The sequence below is a fragment of the Meleagris gallopavo genome, chromosome 5, assembly GCF_000146605.3.
Source record: "Meleagris gallopavo isolate NT-WF06-2002-E0010 breed Aviagen turkey brand Nicholas breeding stock chromosome 5, Turkey_5.1, whole genome shotgun sequence".
NCBI classification, from domain to species: domain Eukaryota; kingdom Metazoa; phylum Chordata; class Aves; order Galliformes; family Phasianidae; genus Meleagris; species Meleagris gallopavo.
In genome coordinates this window covers 42,932,472-42,946,293 of record NC_015015.2, presented here as the reverse complement: position 1 = coordinate 42,946,293, position 13,822 = coordinate 42,932,472, and the positions used below count along the sequence as shown (strand labels likewise).

Below are 13,822 nucleotides of genomic sequence, written 5' to 3'. Positions count from 1 at the left end.
TTTTCAGTGGTACGTGGAGACAGGACGAGGGGAAACGGACATAAGCTGCAGCACAGGAAGTTTTGCACGAATGTGCGTAAGAACTTCTTCACGGTGAGGGTGACGGAGCACTGGAACAGGCTGCCCAGGGAGGTTGTGGAGTCTCCTTCTCTGGAGATATTCAAGTCTCGCCTGGACGCCTACCTGTGCGACCTGGTGTAGGGAACCTGCTTTGGCAGGGGGGTTGGTCTCGATGATCTCTAGAGGTCCCTTCCAACCCCTACAATTCTGTGATTCTGTGATTCTGTGATTCAATTTAAACAGGCTACAAGAACAATCAGAAAACAATGGAACCTACAATCATCTCCATTTCAATAAACCATTTTAATTCAGACGTAGCAAACTGAAGTATAGGAAGATATGGAAACTCCTTCTGCTCCTAATTATCTCAGATAATTAGCTCATAAGGATGCTACGTTGCTATATGCAAGGAGAAGGAGGAGGACCATAAATGCAGAGGAAACTGCCAGTGTAATAAGCAAATTTCCATGAGTGTCCATAGATTTCTATCACTCTGCATATATAGACTTTCTCTGAATACAGCTTTTGACATTCAGGTCTAAAATAATGGTGAAGAGATCATTTACATTTATTTTCATCAGCAACAAGAGGCTTTAAACTATCACAGTGGCATGTGATGAACATCTTTGAGTCAATTAGAAAGAAACAGGAAATAATCAGTAAATTCTGGGAATCTTAAAAATAAAATGAAGATAAGTTTAGCAGGAAGGTCCATGGAACTTGACATGGTGAAGGGTAATCTTTCCCCTCAGCTGCTCTTACTATCAAAATATGTTGGCAAAAGTTAGTATAACTTTCTTGGCTACTTCATAGAGTAGGAACAAGACTTTCAGAAAGGATTAGAGTAACCAAAGAAGAAAATATCCAAATGTAGTAAACAGCCAAATTCTACCTCAACACTTCAGTAGGACTACATTCAAAAACACTAAGAGAAACCAGTCACTGTATAAATGTCAAAAGTAAATTTTTAGTTGGAAAAAATGGAATAACTTGTGCTTGTTTCATCTGAAGACTGCGATTCTTAGAACTCAAAGATCAAAAGAGAACAAAAGATTACTTACTAAATAAAGTTAGAAGGTTTAGCAAGGCTGTGCAGCTAAGCACCTTCATGCCACTCTCTCTCCCTCCTCAACAGAATAGGGGCATAAAATATGATGACAAAAAAGCTTATGGGTTGAGATAAGGACAGGGAGATCATTCACCAATTACCCTGATGGGCAAAATAGACTCAGTGTAAAGGAGACTAAAGTAATTTACTGCCTATTACTAACAGACAAGAGAAGTGAGAAGCTAAATTAAACTAAAAACGCCTTTCCTTTTCCCATCCATCCTCTTCTACCTCCTCCCCGTTGAGCAGCATAGAGGAACAGGGAATTGGGGCTGTGGTAAGTCCATAACTCTTCATCTCTGACAGTCCTTCATGTCCACTCTCCGCATGGGATCCATCCCATGGGATGCCATCCTTCCCAAACTGGGCATGCATGGGCTTCCCACAGGCTGCAGCTGTACAGGCACTGCTCCAGCACAGATCTGTACTATGGGCCCATCCTTAAGGAGCGGAAGGCTCCAGCACAGTTCCTCAACGGTGCAGCTCCACCAGTCCTCCTGCCCCACTGCAGGCTCCTCTCCACAGGCTGCAGCTCCAGCCTGAGGCTGCTCCTGCAGGGGCTCTCCATGGGCTGTGGCCTCCTCCAGACTATCCATCTCTGCAACATGGTCTCCTCCATGGCTGCAGGTAGAGATCTGCTCTGTGTGGTGCCCACGGGCTGCAGGGGGACAACCTGCTCCGCCATGGGCCTCTCCTGCTTCAGGGAGCTTCTGCTCCTGCTCTGCTTCTGCTCTGCGCCTGGAGAACTGCCTATGCTCCTTGTGCACTGACCTTGGTGTGAAGGGCCAGAATTCTGATCTTCAATCCCCTAGCTTCCCAGAATCTACTCTAGTCAGGTTGGTATTGATATAAACCAAGGGTAACATCAGGTAATGACAAGCCAGCAGCATGTACTCAGAACTATTAATATCAAACAGTCCCACTGCTCACTGTAAAGCACAATGTATTCCTAACAGAGTGCTTTTGGTTGATATCAATTGCACTGAAAATAAGGAACAGCAAAAGGGAATGAAAATAATATTATTTTCAGTAAAGAACAGCCAAATTCACACTGAAAACATGCATTCATCCTTCTATCTCAAGTTGCTAACATACTTATCAGGCTTGCTCTATTATTGTGCCACAGTGGTCCACAGTGAAAATGAAAGTGGCACTTTGTTTATCAGTTAGCACAAAAGAGTCCTTAGTCACTCACACTCTTCATTAAAACAGATCACACTGATTTTTTTTGCCTTAGAACAAATCCTTTCTTGGTCAAAACAAACAAGAAAAAGGCAATGGAGTAATATCTCAACTGTGACATTACTTATTATTACTTATTCCATCTCCTCTGTATCAGCATGCTAGAAAGATGAAGAAAGCGGAGGTGTGAAACATGCTGAGTATTCTGCTGCAGAACTGAGCTCTCTGCTCAGCCCTAGTCCCACTGCTTACCCTGGCCATGCCTCAGTAGCACGTCCAGTGACTGGACTTGATTTACACTCATCTCCAGGTTTCCTCTGAAGGAAGTGAAGACAGACGTGGAGAGGGTGATCTGATCTGATCATCAACAAGCCTCCAGCATGGCCTGCTGTGCCCAGGCCCAGGACCCCACATCAACTCCAGGATTGTCAACCCCTGTGCCACCAAGACTGCAGCAGGGCGGGGCTCCAGCTCCCCATACCCTGGTCCTGTTAGCTATAGGCCCCGCCAAGCCAGAATCACACACAGGCCCTTGTCCTGGCCCAGCCCTACGCCTGCAGCCACCCCCAAGGTTGTGTCTGACATCAGTCTCCCTTTGCAGGGTCTCATCCAGACTCACCAAACACTGCATTGCTCTTGCTCCTTACTGCTCTAACACATTTGACCCATGGAAACACTTCTGGTTTGTGTTGCAACGTGCCAGATTCTATCATGACCCCAAGCCACCTGCCATTGGTCTCCATGCCTTGTGAGTGTTGTTCTTCCCATCTTTTTAGCATTCTGCAATGGTATTTGGGAAAAACAAACAAACAAACAAACAAACAAACATGTTTCTTAACATTTGTAGTAATTTTGGTCAGTGTTATCTTAAAAAGAAAAAAATACACATGTGATAACATTGCTGTCCTTTATTGAATAGAAAAATACCAGCATTCTAACTTTAAGAACACTTACAAACCAATTCTGGTCATGGTCATGAAAACAAGTGGGTAGTATACCATCAGGTACTCTCACACTTTTCACCTGTGGGAGCCAAAGTTGGTGACAATAGTGTCAGATTTTATACTTCCTTATTGATTGCATATGGCATGCTTCACCAATCTTTCTAATAGCAGCTCAATAATTGAATATTTCTCAATGAGAAAATGTCAAATGAATAGGTAGTTCAAGAAATAGTGGAAAAATTACTTCAAAAAAGACTTGAATCTGATTAAATGTGAGTTTTGAATGATATTGCAGTTGCCTGTCCTCCTAGAACATTACCCTAATCCTTGATGCTTTCACACCATTCCCATTCTCCACAAAAAGTAAATAGCTTATAAAGTAGAATATGATGATGGAATGCAACACTTAAAATGCAATTAAAAAAGATCCATACTGCTACATATATTAGCACACTAGCAATTATTCCCTTTATAGGACTTGTAACATAAATGTACTTCTACATTTTACCCCTACTGTTATTCCAGTATTTAACTGCTGCAGGAATCAGAAATGTAGGCTCTCCAGAGGTCTTCAGAGAAAGCAAAAATTTAATAACAGAGAACTGGCCTAACATTTTTCTTAACATTACAATCATGGAAGAACAAGGACTCAGAAAACATTATTTTATATCATACCACACAATTACTTATATAAACATCCATTTTACAAAATTCTGCCATGTTCTTCACGTTTATTGTTCTGCGTCTTCTAAACACAATCTGAAACATTAATTTTTTCCTTTTCCCTGCTTTTCTTTTTTTCTTTTTCTTTAAATTTTAATCCAATTAAATCCTTACTAATTACCTCAGTGCAGATAACCAAATGGGTCCCAATATTTATCCATCCTGTGGTCATGCTGCAGTGCAGCTCAGGACTCCAGTGAGACACGTGAGCCTGGCACAGAAGAGATTTGCCCTCCTTAGTCCCTGACATTGCTCCTGCTGTAGGACTGCCTTTTCTCAATCACGCATTTCTTGTGCCCCTTTTTATTTTCATACAGGTGTGCCTTAGAGGTTAGCAATTAGTGATGTCTGATTTGAACATTTTTAATTGCTTTTCATTGGGCTTTTATCTTTCTACATCTGTGATCATGTTTTTGTCAAGGTATTATGATAATAACTAGGATGAAGACATACATCTAGTCAGTATAGTACAATAACAGATTCTTAATACAATTTCATATGCTATTTGTTTTCTGATTGATGTTGCACCTTGAGCAGATGTTGTCGTTCAGCTGCCTTTGGAGATAAGTTCAGAACCCACTTCATGCAGTTTAATGTTCTTCCTTTAAAATAGAACATACTCAAGTGGTTTGTGATATTACATCCACTAACAACACAGTATTTCTGAAATGCCACAGAGTTGTCTCTAGCTCATTGTGTGTGAAGTATTATTCTTCATTTAGATTTTCCACTAACTCGTCACCCTGAAATATTCCGATATTCACTGCTGGAATATTCAAGATTCTGAGGAGAAGTGACCAGGAGAGATGGATACAGGATAGGACCTGACTGCAATGGATACAGGAAGGACCTGAAACTGTCTGAGTATGAGGGTGATTAGGTGGAGTGTCACAAAGAGGGGGACTAGATTGCTTTGCAGGTTGTTTAAAGAATAAGTGGACGTTAAATTCATTTGGGGGGAACATCAGACATAAATTTGTATGAAAACTGTTAGTTCTGCTGCTCACGGAAAAATTTCTTATGGGGATTTATAGGGAAAGCTTCCTTGTTTCTTATAGGGAAAGCTTTTTAAGTAAAGGAAGGTCTGAGCAGAATCGTATAAACTTCATCCTAAAGCTCTCCCAAAAATGCCCATCACTGTGAGCGGCTCCCCAAGACCACAGGCAGCAAAACCTTTGGTGGCAGTTGGGCAGACAGCCTGAGGTGATATTTGTCTATCTTTCAGCTGAGGAAATGAGTGAATACCAAACTATTCTGGAGTTCATTCTTAGAGATAACAACAGTCTTTCAACCAAGACACAATAGGTCAGGCTGATGGTTGAACTCAATGGTCTTCAAAGTCTTTTCCAACATAGATGATCAATTCTGATTCCTTATAAGCAGACTATTATTCTGTAGACCAAATAATGGCCCCTGGGGAAAAACCTGGTGCACAACACAGTAAGGCATGAGCAGAATTAACATTTGCACAGATGGTGGTAAAAGCAAAGCAAATAGCTAGTCAACTCTTCTCTGGATTATTTTGTAAAGTGAAAATACTTGTGCTATATGCTAGATAAAGAGCCCAGTAGCAAAGTCTCCATTGATTTCACTGAGGCTGAATTAGTTTCTGAGCTGAGAATGCAACCAAGCCCCACGTGTGGAGCCAAACTAAAATCCTCTGTTTATTTGCCAGAGGGGTAATACTCTGATTATGGCTTAGTGCTGGCAGAAACCAACTGACCTTTTCAATCTTTGCCATCTCTAATAAGACTACCAACAATAATGATACCGAGGGATCAAAATACCATCTGCTTTGTATTAGGCTGAGAAAAACAGCTGCTTAGATGCTATTTACAAAGGAACATGTTAAACCTAGCCCTAAGCATTTGCCCAAATGAAGTAGCTACAGAGGAAGGTCTGTCACTTCCTCTTGGTAGGGGAAGGTAGTCAGTTTTTCATGGAAGAAAGGTACTTCCAGGACACTTCAAATAAAGTCTACATGTGGAAGGAGGATTGCCCAGTTGCATGACAGGACACAGAGACAGGCAGGAGCCAGCTGGACCTGCTTTGAACAGGGTTTTGGGCTGGATGGCATCCACAGGCTCCTTCCTGTGGATTCACCAAATAAATTATTTGGTGAATTTCTGAACTAGTGGGTCTGGAGAGCATATGTTTATTTCTGTCCCCATACACAGGATGTAGACAATGTGACAGCCCAAGTGCCAGCAGCCAGCAGCTGCCCTTACTGCAGCAATCTGGTCCCTAATGGTCCCCAAGCGTCTCCATGCCTGCTGTGTTGACCTGGTGACCCCAGTCTTCTTAATTCTAACAGGCTTAGCATAGCACCCACTCTTCAGATCACCGGATCATTTCCAACATTTAAAACAGAATAACGAAGCTTTAAAGTTCTTTTATTTGAACTCTGAGTAAGACCAAATCTCTTTGGTGGTATTAAACTCTGACACAAACTTCAAATTAGCAAAAGGGAGAGGACCTCAGCAGATCCAAGCAGCTACATTTTAAGGTTATTTATGGTTATTTACATTTTTCTTCTTATGCATCTTTTTCGTCAAAAGGTACCAAAGAACAAGGTTAAATTTCTCAGAAAAGACCACAAACAGAAAAACTGGCAACATTCTTTGAAAGGAGAATAGCTTTGAAAGGTACTTTTTTAAGATAAAGTTTGAAAGCTAGGGCATCCTGCCTTCCTCTAGCAACTTCTGTATGAATATCTAATAGGAAGTCCATTTGGATTCCAGAAAATGGCACACTTGCTTGGAAAGCAAGAACATTAATTCTTCTTTTAATCAAACTTTTCCTTTATAAAACAATAGGCAGAATGAAGAAAAGGGTATTTCATTTTGAACAAATCCCACCTGCCTTCCAAAATCTTAGAAAATTTATATTTTATATGATTGCAAATAATTTCTAGTCATGAAAACTGTAGGAAAACATTAGAGCAGAACTGAGAAGAACTAAATAGAAATGAGTGTGTCTATTCCATGAGATCATCCTTCTATTTGTTAAGGCTTCCAAATAGCTGCAGTGACTGAGTTTTTCTCTAGTTTCACATGAAATATATATACCAAAAAGCTTCTGACTACTCGCTATATTTAGCAGTATTTTTGCCCAGTGGAAAGACACTTGGTGATTCTCCACAGCTTGTAAATGAAATTTGCTACTTCTTCAAGAAGTCCAAGAAATTAAGGCACTAGCCAAATTTTACTAAACTAAGTCAAAAAAAGAAAAGTTGCAAACTGAGCTGCTATTCCACAAATAGGAACACTGGGGGCAGGGGCAAACAGCTCTGCTTCCAGAGCCACAGCCAAGTGGCCAACCTAACACCCAGAGGAAATTTATTCAAATACAATGTTAATGAGAAATCGCCTTCCCCAAGACGACCTCTTTCGCTTGATTAATTCGATCTGAGAAACTGAGCCAGTTTGTTTTTCATGCCCAGCCCAGCAGATTATTTGCTATTCAATTTCTAAATGTGTCAAATATAATTAAAACAGGCAGAGGCCAAGATTAAATCAAAGAAACTGTAAACATTGTCTGTGCTATTGGGTTGATGCAAAGCTTTCACCATAAAAGGCTTTTAAATAAATGAACTCAGCTATTATTGTGTGGCAGCACAGAAACCTTGCTGCTAGTGTTTGAACTTTTCAGGGACACTGTCAGGTCAGCTTAGATTCAAAACGTAGAACATAGCTGGGTTATGAAATTGCCCAAAGAAAATGGGTACCTGACTTCTGCTGAAAGTCAAAGTGTGGCAAGAGGTGAACTGATTTCCAGCAGGAATTAGATGCCTTTGAAAAGCCTGTTCATATCCTTGTAAACAGAAAACCATGTCCTTTGCAGAGCTAAATTAATGTAATGCCTTTGATTCAAATTGAATCAAAGTTTTACAAAGCCTATCAAAAAACCCCAAGAGCTGCCCTTACTTACAGTATATGATCATATTTTTTTAGCATTAAATATTCCATTTTATTGTGCAATAATGATATTTCACAAGAATTATATTGCTGCAGCATGGCATAACTTATAAGCCCGACTTCCAGTAAATTAGTTCATCAAGGACTTTCAGTTTCAATATGCCAGCCTGCAACTTGCTGCTTAATCCACTGGCTTTAGTGGTACTCCTGACCTGAAGTGCACATCCAGAGCTTCAATGCATCCAAGATTTTCACAGAAACATTTTTGCATTAAAAAAATAAAGCCCACATCTCATTAGCCATAATGCAAATTCATATCAGGAAATGGGGAAATGGTAATTCTGAAAGCAGGTTCCTGTCTTCTTGGCTGAGACTTTAGTTCTAAGCAATACGAATTAAAATTTAAATTCGCTTTTGAAATAGATCCCTAGCTATCTGACAATATTTCTTTTCATTTCTCCTCATTACTGCTTTCATTTGTAAGAAATGTGATGCTGCCTGAATTTCTGTTATTTTTTTACACAGGATGGACATTTGAAACTCCCGTGATAAATTCTTCTTTTTTTGGCACATCTATACTTCTATCTCCAAGTATTATATCTCTTTAAAAACTTGATGTTACATTATGAACTGAGCTTTTGGGGCTTTCGTCCAATAGCTTTAGAAAAACAACTGCAGTAGCACCACTGTAGCACAGCAGAAGTTCCCTTTCCAGTCTTGAAGTTTTTTTTAATTTTTTCAAATCCCTAATATTCTTTAATGATTCTTTTGGCCTCACACAGAAAGCATTCAGCAGAGCTTCTAACTGATAAGTCGGAGGTGTTTCGGAGACAGCATGACTTCGTGATACAAGGTGGCACAGTCACAGAATGTACAGCCCTTCGTCTCTGGAACAGCAATTCACATCTGAACAGAGGTGATTAGGTAAACTTATTCCCTCTTTACGTTCAGCGGACAAGAAATCTGACCACAAAACCACTGTAAGAGTGCTTGTGATGGGCAGGCTTGGGTCATGCAAAAACCACAGGTGAGAGAGAAGTAGGGCAAGGCTGATGAACAAAGGCAGAGCTAGTGCATGCCAAAAACCTCATACAGCCTTGACCAAACAATTTGCTTGATCCCCTGCTTTCATAACTATAGATGGTTTCAGATATATTGAAAGCAGCTGAGAAAGTTTTCTCTGTGGTGATGGATAACGAGGGGTTGGTATCCCAAAGAATGGAAAGGAGCAATACTGCTGGCTTGCACTTTGGGAGCAATGAGGATCACCCTATGACCATCCTAATGATCTGCTACCAGGCTTTGTCATATTCTGAAAAATCTCTAGTGAATTGACTAGGCAGATTGTAATGTTTTCCTTGTTTCCATTAGTTCCCATGCATTTTTCTCTCCTTCAACATGTTTTCTCAACTATTTGCTATGAATATTGCCTGAAATATTATTTCTGCTGTTTCACTGTGTTGTGCTTAGATCTCCAGAACCAAATTTTGAAAGCTAATTAGGTAGGGAAGGATTGAGGTTAAAATCCTATATAGCATCCTGGTCATTAATGATGATGCAGGACTGTAGAATCAAATGGACTCAAGGAACTTGCGTATTTTGGTTATTTCATGTGCTTTTGCCTTGATCGTTTAGGAAAAGGGGTAGCACCAAGTATCTTCTGTCTACAGCACTCAGCAAAATTTGACATTTTCAAGTACGTCAGATTTAGTAACCAGCATAAATGGAGATGTTAGTTGCACTTTCCAAGGTTGTGGCTGTTCTGATCAGGATGAGAGCTCTGCTTAAGCAATGGGTGAAGTCCTAAATTATTTCTCATAGTTGGCAGCATGAGGAATACTTCTGCAACACTGAAATCTTAGGGTTACAGGCAGTGAACAGAGACACTGCTGAATGAAATCAGAAAGAAGTACTTTTCTCATTTTATATCCAAGTATTTTTATTCAGTATGGTTGAGACAAAGCTTTGGGGAAAAAAAAGAAGTGTAACAGTGTAATAGATTTTGGATACTATAATGTAACTAAAACATATCAGCAGCAATTTTTTGAAAATACGTCAAACCACCAGAGACAACTGCAATTGCTTTTCTGGCCAGAGTTAAGGTTTGTGAGCTTGGATCTTACATAAAGGCAAATGTGGAGGGACATTTCACTGCTCCACAGCTGAGAAGACAGTAACCTTGCAAGTAGTGGCTGCAGCTTGAAGCTCTCCTTGTAACTAAGGACAGCAAAATTTGACTTAGAATATTTTAACTTTAAAATGCCAGGAAGAGCATGCAATTCTTTTTCATTAGTTAAATGCAGTTGTTTATTTTCTGATTTTGCTTTATTGTATGAAAGATTCCAAGAGGTATGTTTTCTTTTCAAATTCAAATATTGCTTGAAATGAGTATTGAAATACTATCTTACAGTGTTAGGAACCTGAAAAAAAGAACTTTGAGGCAGATTGAAGAAAAAGGATGTGATACTACTCTGTAAGCTGAAGAAGCTATCTGCATTTTTCCATATGAAAGAAATTAAGAACTGCATGGGGCTCCTTTAAATGTCCTAAAATTCCAGTATTCTGGAAGGTATTCTAGCTGAACAGAAGTGAGAAAACGATCAGTCCTGATACATGTACTATTCTCTTTAGGGAGAATTGGATCAGGTCCTTTTGTGACTCAGTCAGTATACTTACACTTATATACTGTTCAGCTCTAATGCACTGCATGGTTAAAAAACTAGGAACTCAGCCCAGACCTCCTTAAATTCTCACTAGACTCTATGTTAATTCAATCCCTTATTTCTCCAGTTATCTAATAGAAAGCATGATTTCACTGTCATTAAAGATCACCCAGTTTCCTGTTTTCATATTCTTCTTGCTGTTATTATGCTTCTCATTGAAGTCTCCTTTCTACTCATAATGAACACTCAGAGCATTTCATTGAGAAAAACGAGGACTTAAACGTTTTCTAATCCTCTAATCAAGACCCTGTCATTATCATTACTGAATGCCAAAAAAGAGGTGAAGAAAGACAAAACTCCATGAGAGGTGAAAAGGACATTGCTGAAGTGATTTTGTGACCACAGTCACTTATAATAATGCACTGAATGTTGGCATGGCAATCTAATTGTGTAATGAAGCCTGTTCTGTAAACCCAGTTACAAGTTACGTTACATAATGTTGATGCTGAACTGCTTCAGTCACAATTGAGCATAATATGAACAGAAATTTGTAAAATTCTCTGGTTGTTATTGTACAGTAATTCAAACACTTTGTCAGTATGGCATTTTTTTTTCAATTAATTCGATATTTTTGAAACAGAAAAATGTGATTCAATTTTAGAAGAAAAAATAGCCATGGGAAAATCACGTGTTTCACCAATAGAAAGAAAAAAAAATCCAAAAGTAGGCTAATTTTTATTTTATCACTTTTGACAGTATCCTTTTAAAGGGAAGACTAAAATAAATTCTAAAGGCCAAATTCTCCTCTCATTCAAATCACAGTAACTCCGAAGAACTTACTCCACCTTTCATACAATTGCTCCAGATTTATACAATTTCAATGGCAGCAGAGTTTCACAACAGGAATACATTTCAAGGAGTGATATTAAAAGAAAATAGATGTGTTTTTTTCCTTCTATTTTCAGGTTTTTTTCCTATTCCATTGAATTAGATCTAATTAGATCTGCAATATTACAGAGAAAGGCTTATAATGATTCCTTCTTTAATCTTAAATAAGCTACCTTCAGAAAACAATTATGAGAAGAGTTAAGACAGAAAGCTCAAAATAATCTCTGAATTCAGAATATGTTCAGATGATACTCTTGATTTGTTCCAATACTACAGATTTTGTATCCTGAAATCTGTATTTCACAAAAATGGAAAAGCAAAGGATGTGAAAAACTGATTTGAAGGCTAAATTGAATTTCTCCTGCAGTGGCCTGTTGGAGGCACAGAAGGAAAGAGAGGAAGAATGGCTGACACTGGTGCAATTCATGGAGCCATGATATTAAGTGACAGCCCAAAAACGTGTGAGTGGTCTTCTGACAGAAAGTATGCTTTTCACATCCACCTCACCCTCTCTCTAGGACAGTACTCTCCCTAGGTACACCCACATGATCCACATTGTCTTTGTACGTGTTGAAATGCTTCACACTGCTTCACTGTTATTCCTGTACTATTTTATAATACTGTTCTGTATTATATTACCTATCCACACTTGTCTCTGCCAGTCTGTTATTCATAATTGCTAGGGCTCCAACTCCACCAGAGAATCCATTTTGCTTTGAGCTCATTTGCCGTGGGTAGCCATTGGCAGTTTCAGACAGCTGTTTCTGCATGATGGCCAGGGAAACTTTGTTGGAGGCCAGGAAGTCCTTCATTGAGATCATCTCGCCTGACAGCCGGCGTCCATCTGTGTCGCTCTCATTGACGATGTCAGTCTCGATGGAGATGTTTCTCCGGCCACGCACGTTTCCTGGCATTACCACGTTCCTCCGCGACCGAAATAATTTTCTTTGGCATCTATGGCAGCACCTGCAGTCCAGCTTCTTTAGTATCCAGTTTATAGATTGTTTGATGACGATAGAGATCACGTTAAATAAGGAATAGATGCAGCAAACCCCCATGAGTATGAAGACAAAATTGCCAAAGCGGTAGAGGCCTTGGCTCTCATAGTGGGTGTTCTGGCTGCTGACCAGATCACCAAAGCCAATGGTGCTGAAGGCCACGAAGCAGAAGTACAGTGAGTCAAAGTAACTCCACCCTTCAATCGGTGTGTACATTGCAGAGGCACAGCAGGAGATGATGAGCGATGCTACACACAAAATCAGCATGACGTAGTACACTGAGGGCTTCCAGCCTGCCAGGCTGTCTGCCTCTGAGGTCCCTGAGCCCCGCCGGCCGTCGTGAGGGAGGACCCCTTTCCTCCTCAGCTGTCTCTCATGGCAGGACTTCATGACATAGGCTATGACAGTGATCAGGCGCTCCAGGAACAGGTTAAAGAACAAGATGGTCCCTGCACATCCTATAAGGCCATAAAATATAAGAAAAATTTTGCCTCCAACGGTGGCTGGGGTGGTCATGCCAAACCCTGGAAGACAAAACAGAAGGGTTTTTTAAAAAAAGCCATTAGTTACTGAACAGAAGTTTTGTCCCAGGCTAGACAGAGTAGACAGAGGTACTGACAGCAACTCCTGGTAGCACAGCCAGCTCTGGAGGAAATGGAGGTCACTCCTCCAGACAGCTATCTGCGTGAGCTTCACTGTGTCCCTGCAGCATACGGAAGGTAGGCCATGCAAGCCTTTCTTCCAGAACCAGAATGAAACAAAAAGCAAGAGGAAACACACAAGAAACAATTCAGAGTTTAATTTTTGTCTCACTCTGCTGTTGTTGTACCTTGTTTCATTTCTAGCTCCAGGATTATCACACTCACTACTTGTCTCTGAAGTTCCATACAGGGGTCCAATCCAGGGGCAGCTGTCACCTACCAAGCACAGGCTCTGTCCCCACCACAGTCACACAGCCCAAAATAAAGTCTCCCTGTGCCTCACCAAGCTGTGGCTAGGGAATAGATAGCACATGGGCCAACACCCAGCACGGTGCCATGGCCCAGACAGGGAGCCCAGCAAGCAAAGCGCCTCACAGCCCTGCATACGACCCGGTGTCAGCCACCAATTATCAGCTTCTTATAAGTCACTCCTGAGCTTTTCTTGTTTGTCCACGTCCTGCTCCATAGCTCAAATCTGTACTTGGATCTTAACCAATGTCTCCTCTGGTCTCATTCCTGTTTGAGGGATTTCTCAGGTTTGATGTGCTTCAGGTTTCTCTCATCTCTCTTCCTTACTAAAGCTTGCAAATAATACTTTTGTTTGGTTAGACCATCTTGTCTTAATATGAGGTTACTGA

At 40.4% G+C, this 13,822-nt stretch overlaps 1 protein-coding gene across 1 annotated transcript; it reads right to left on the bottom strand.

Annotated features, from left to right (window-relative positions):
* Positions 1-3,226: 3,226 nt before the first annotated feature.
* Positions 3,227-13,017, bottom strand: KCNK13 (potassium two pore domain channel subfamily K member 13; the record flags this gene model as incomplete). Its single annotated transcript, XM_031553779.1, has 1 exon — positions 3,227-13,017. A coding segment is annotated over one exon (897 nt), but the record flags the coding sequence as incomplete, so codon positions are not given.
* Positions 13,018-13,822: the final 805 nt, after the last annotated feature.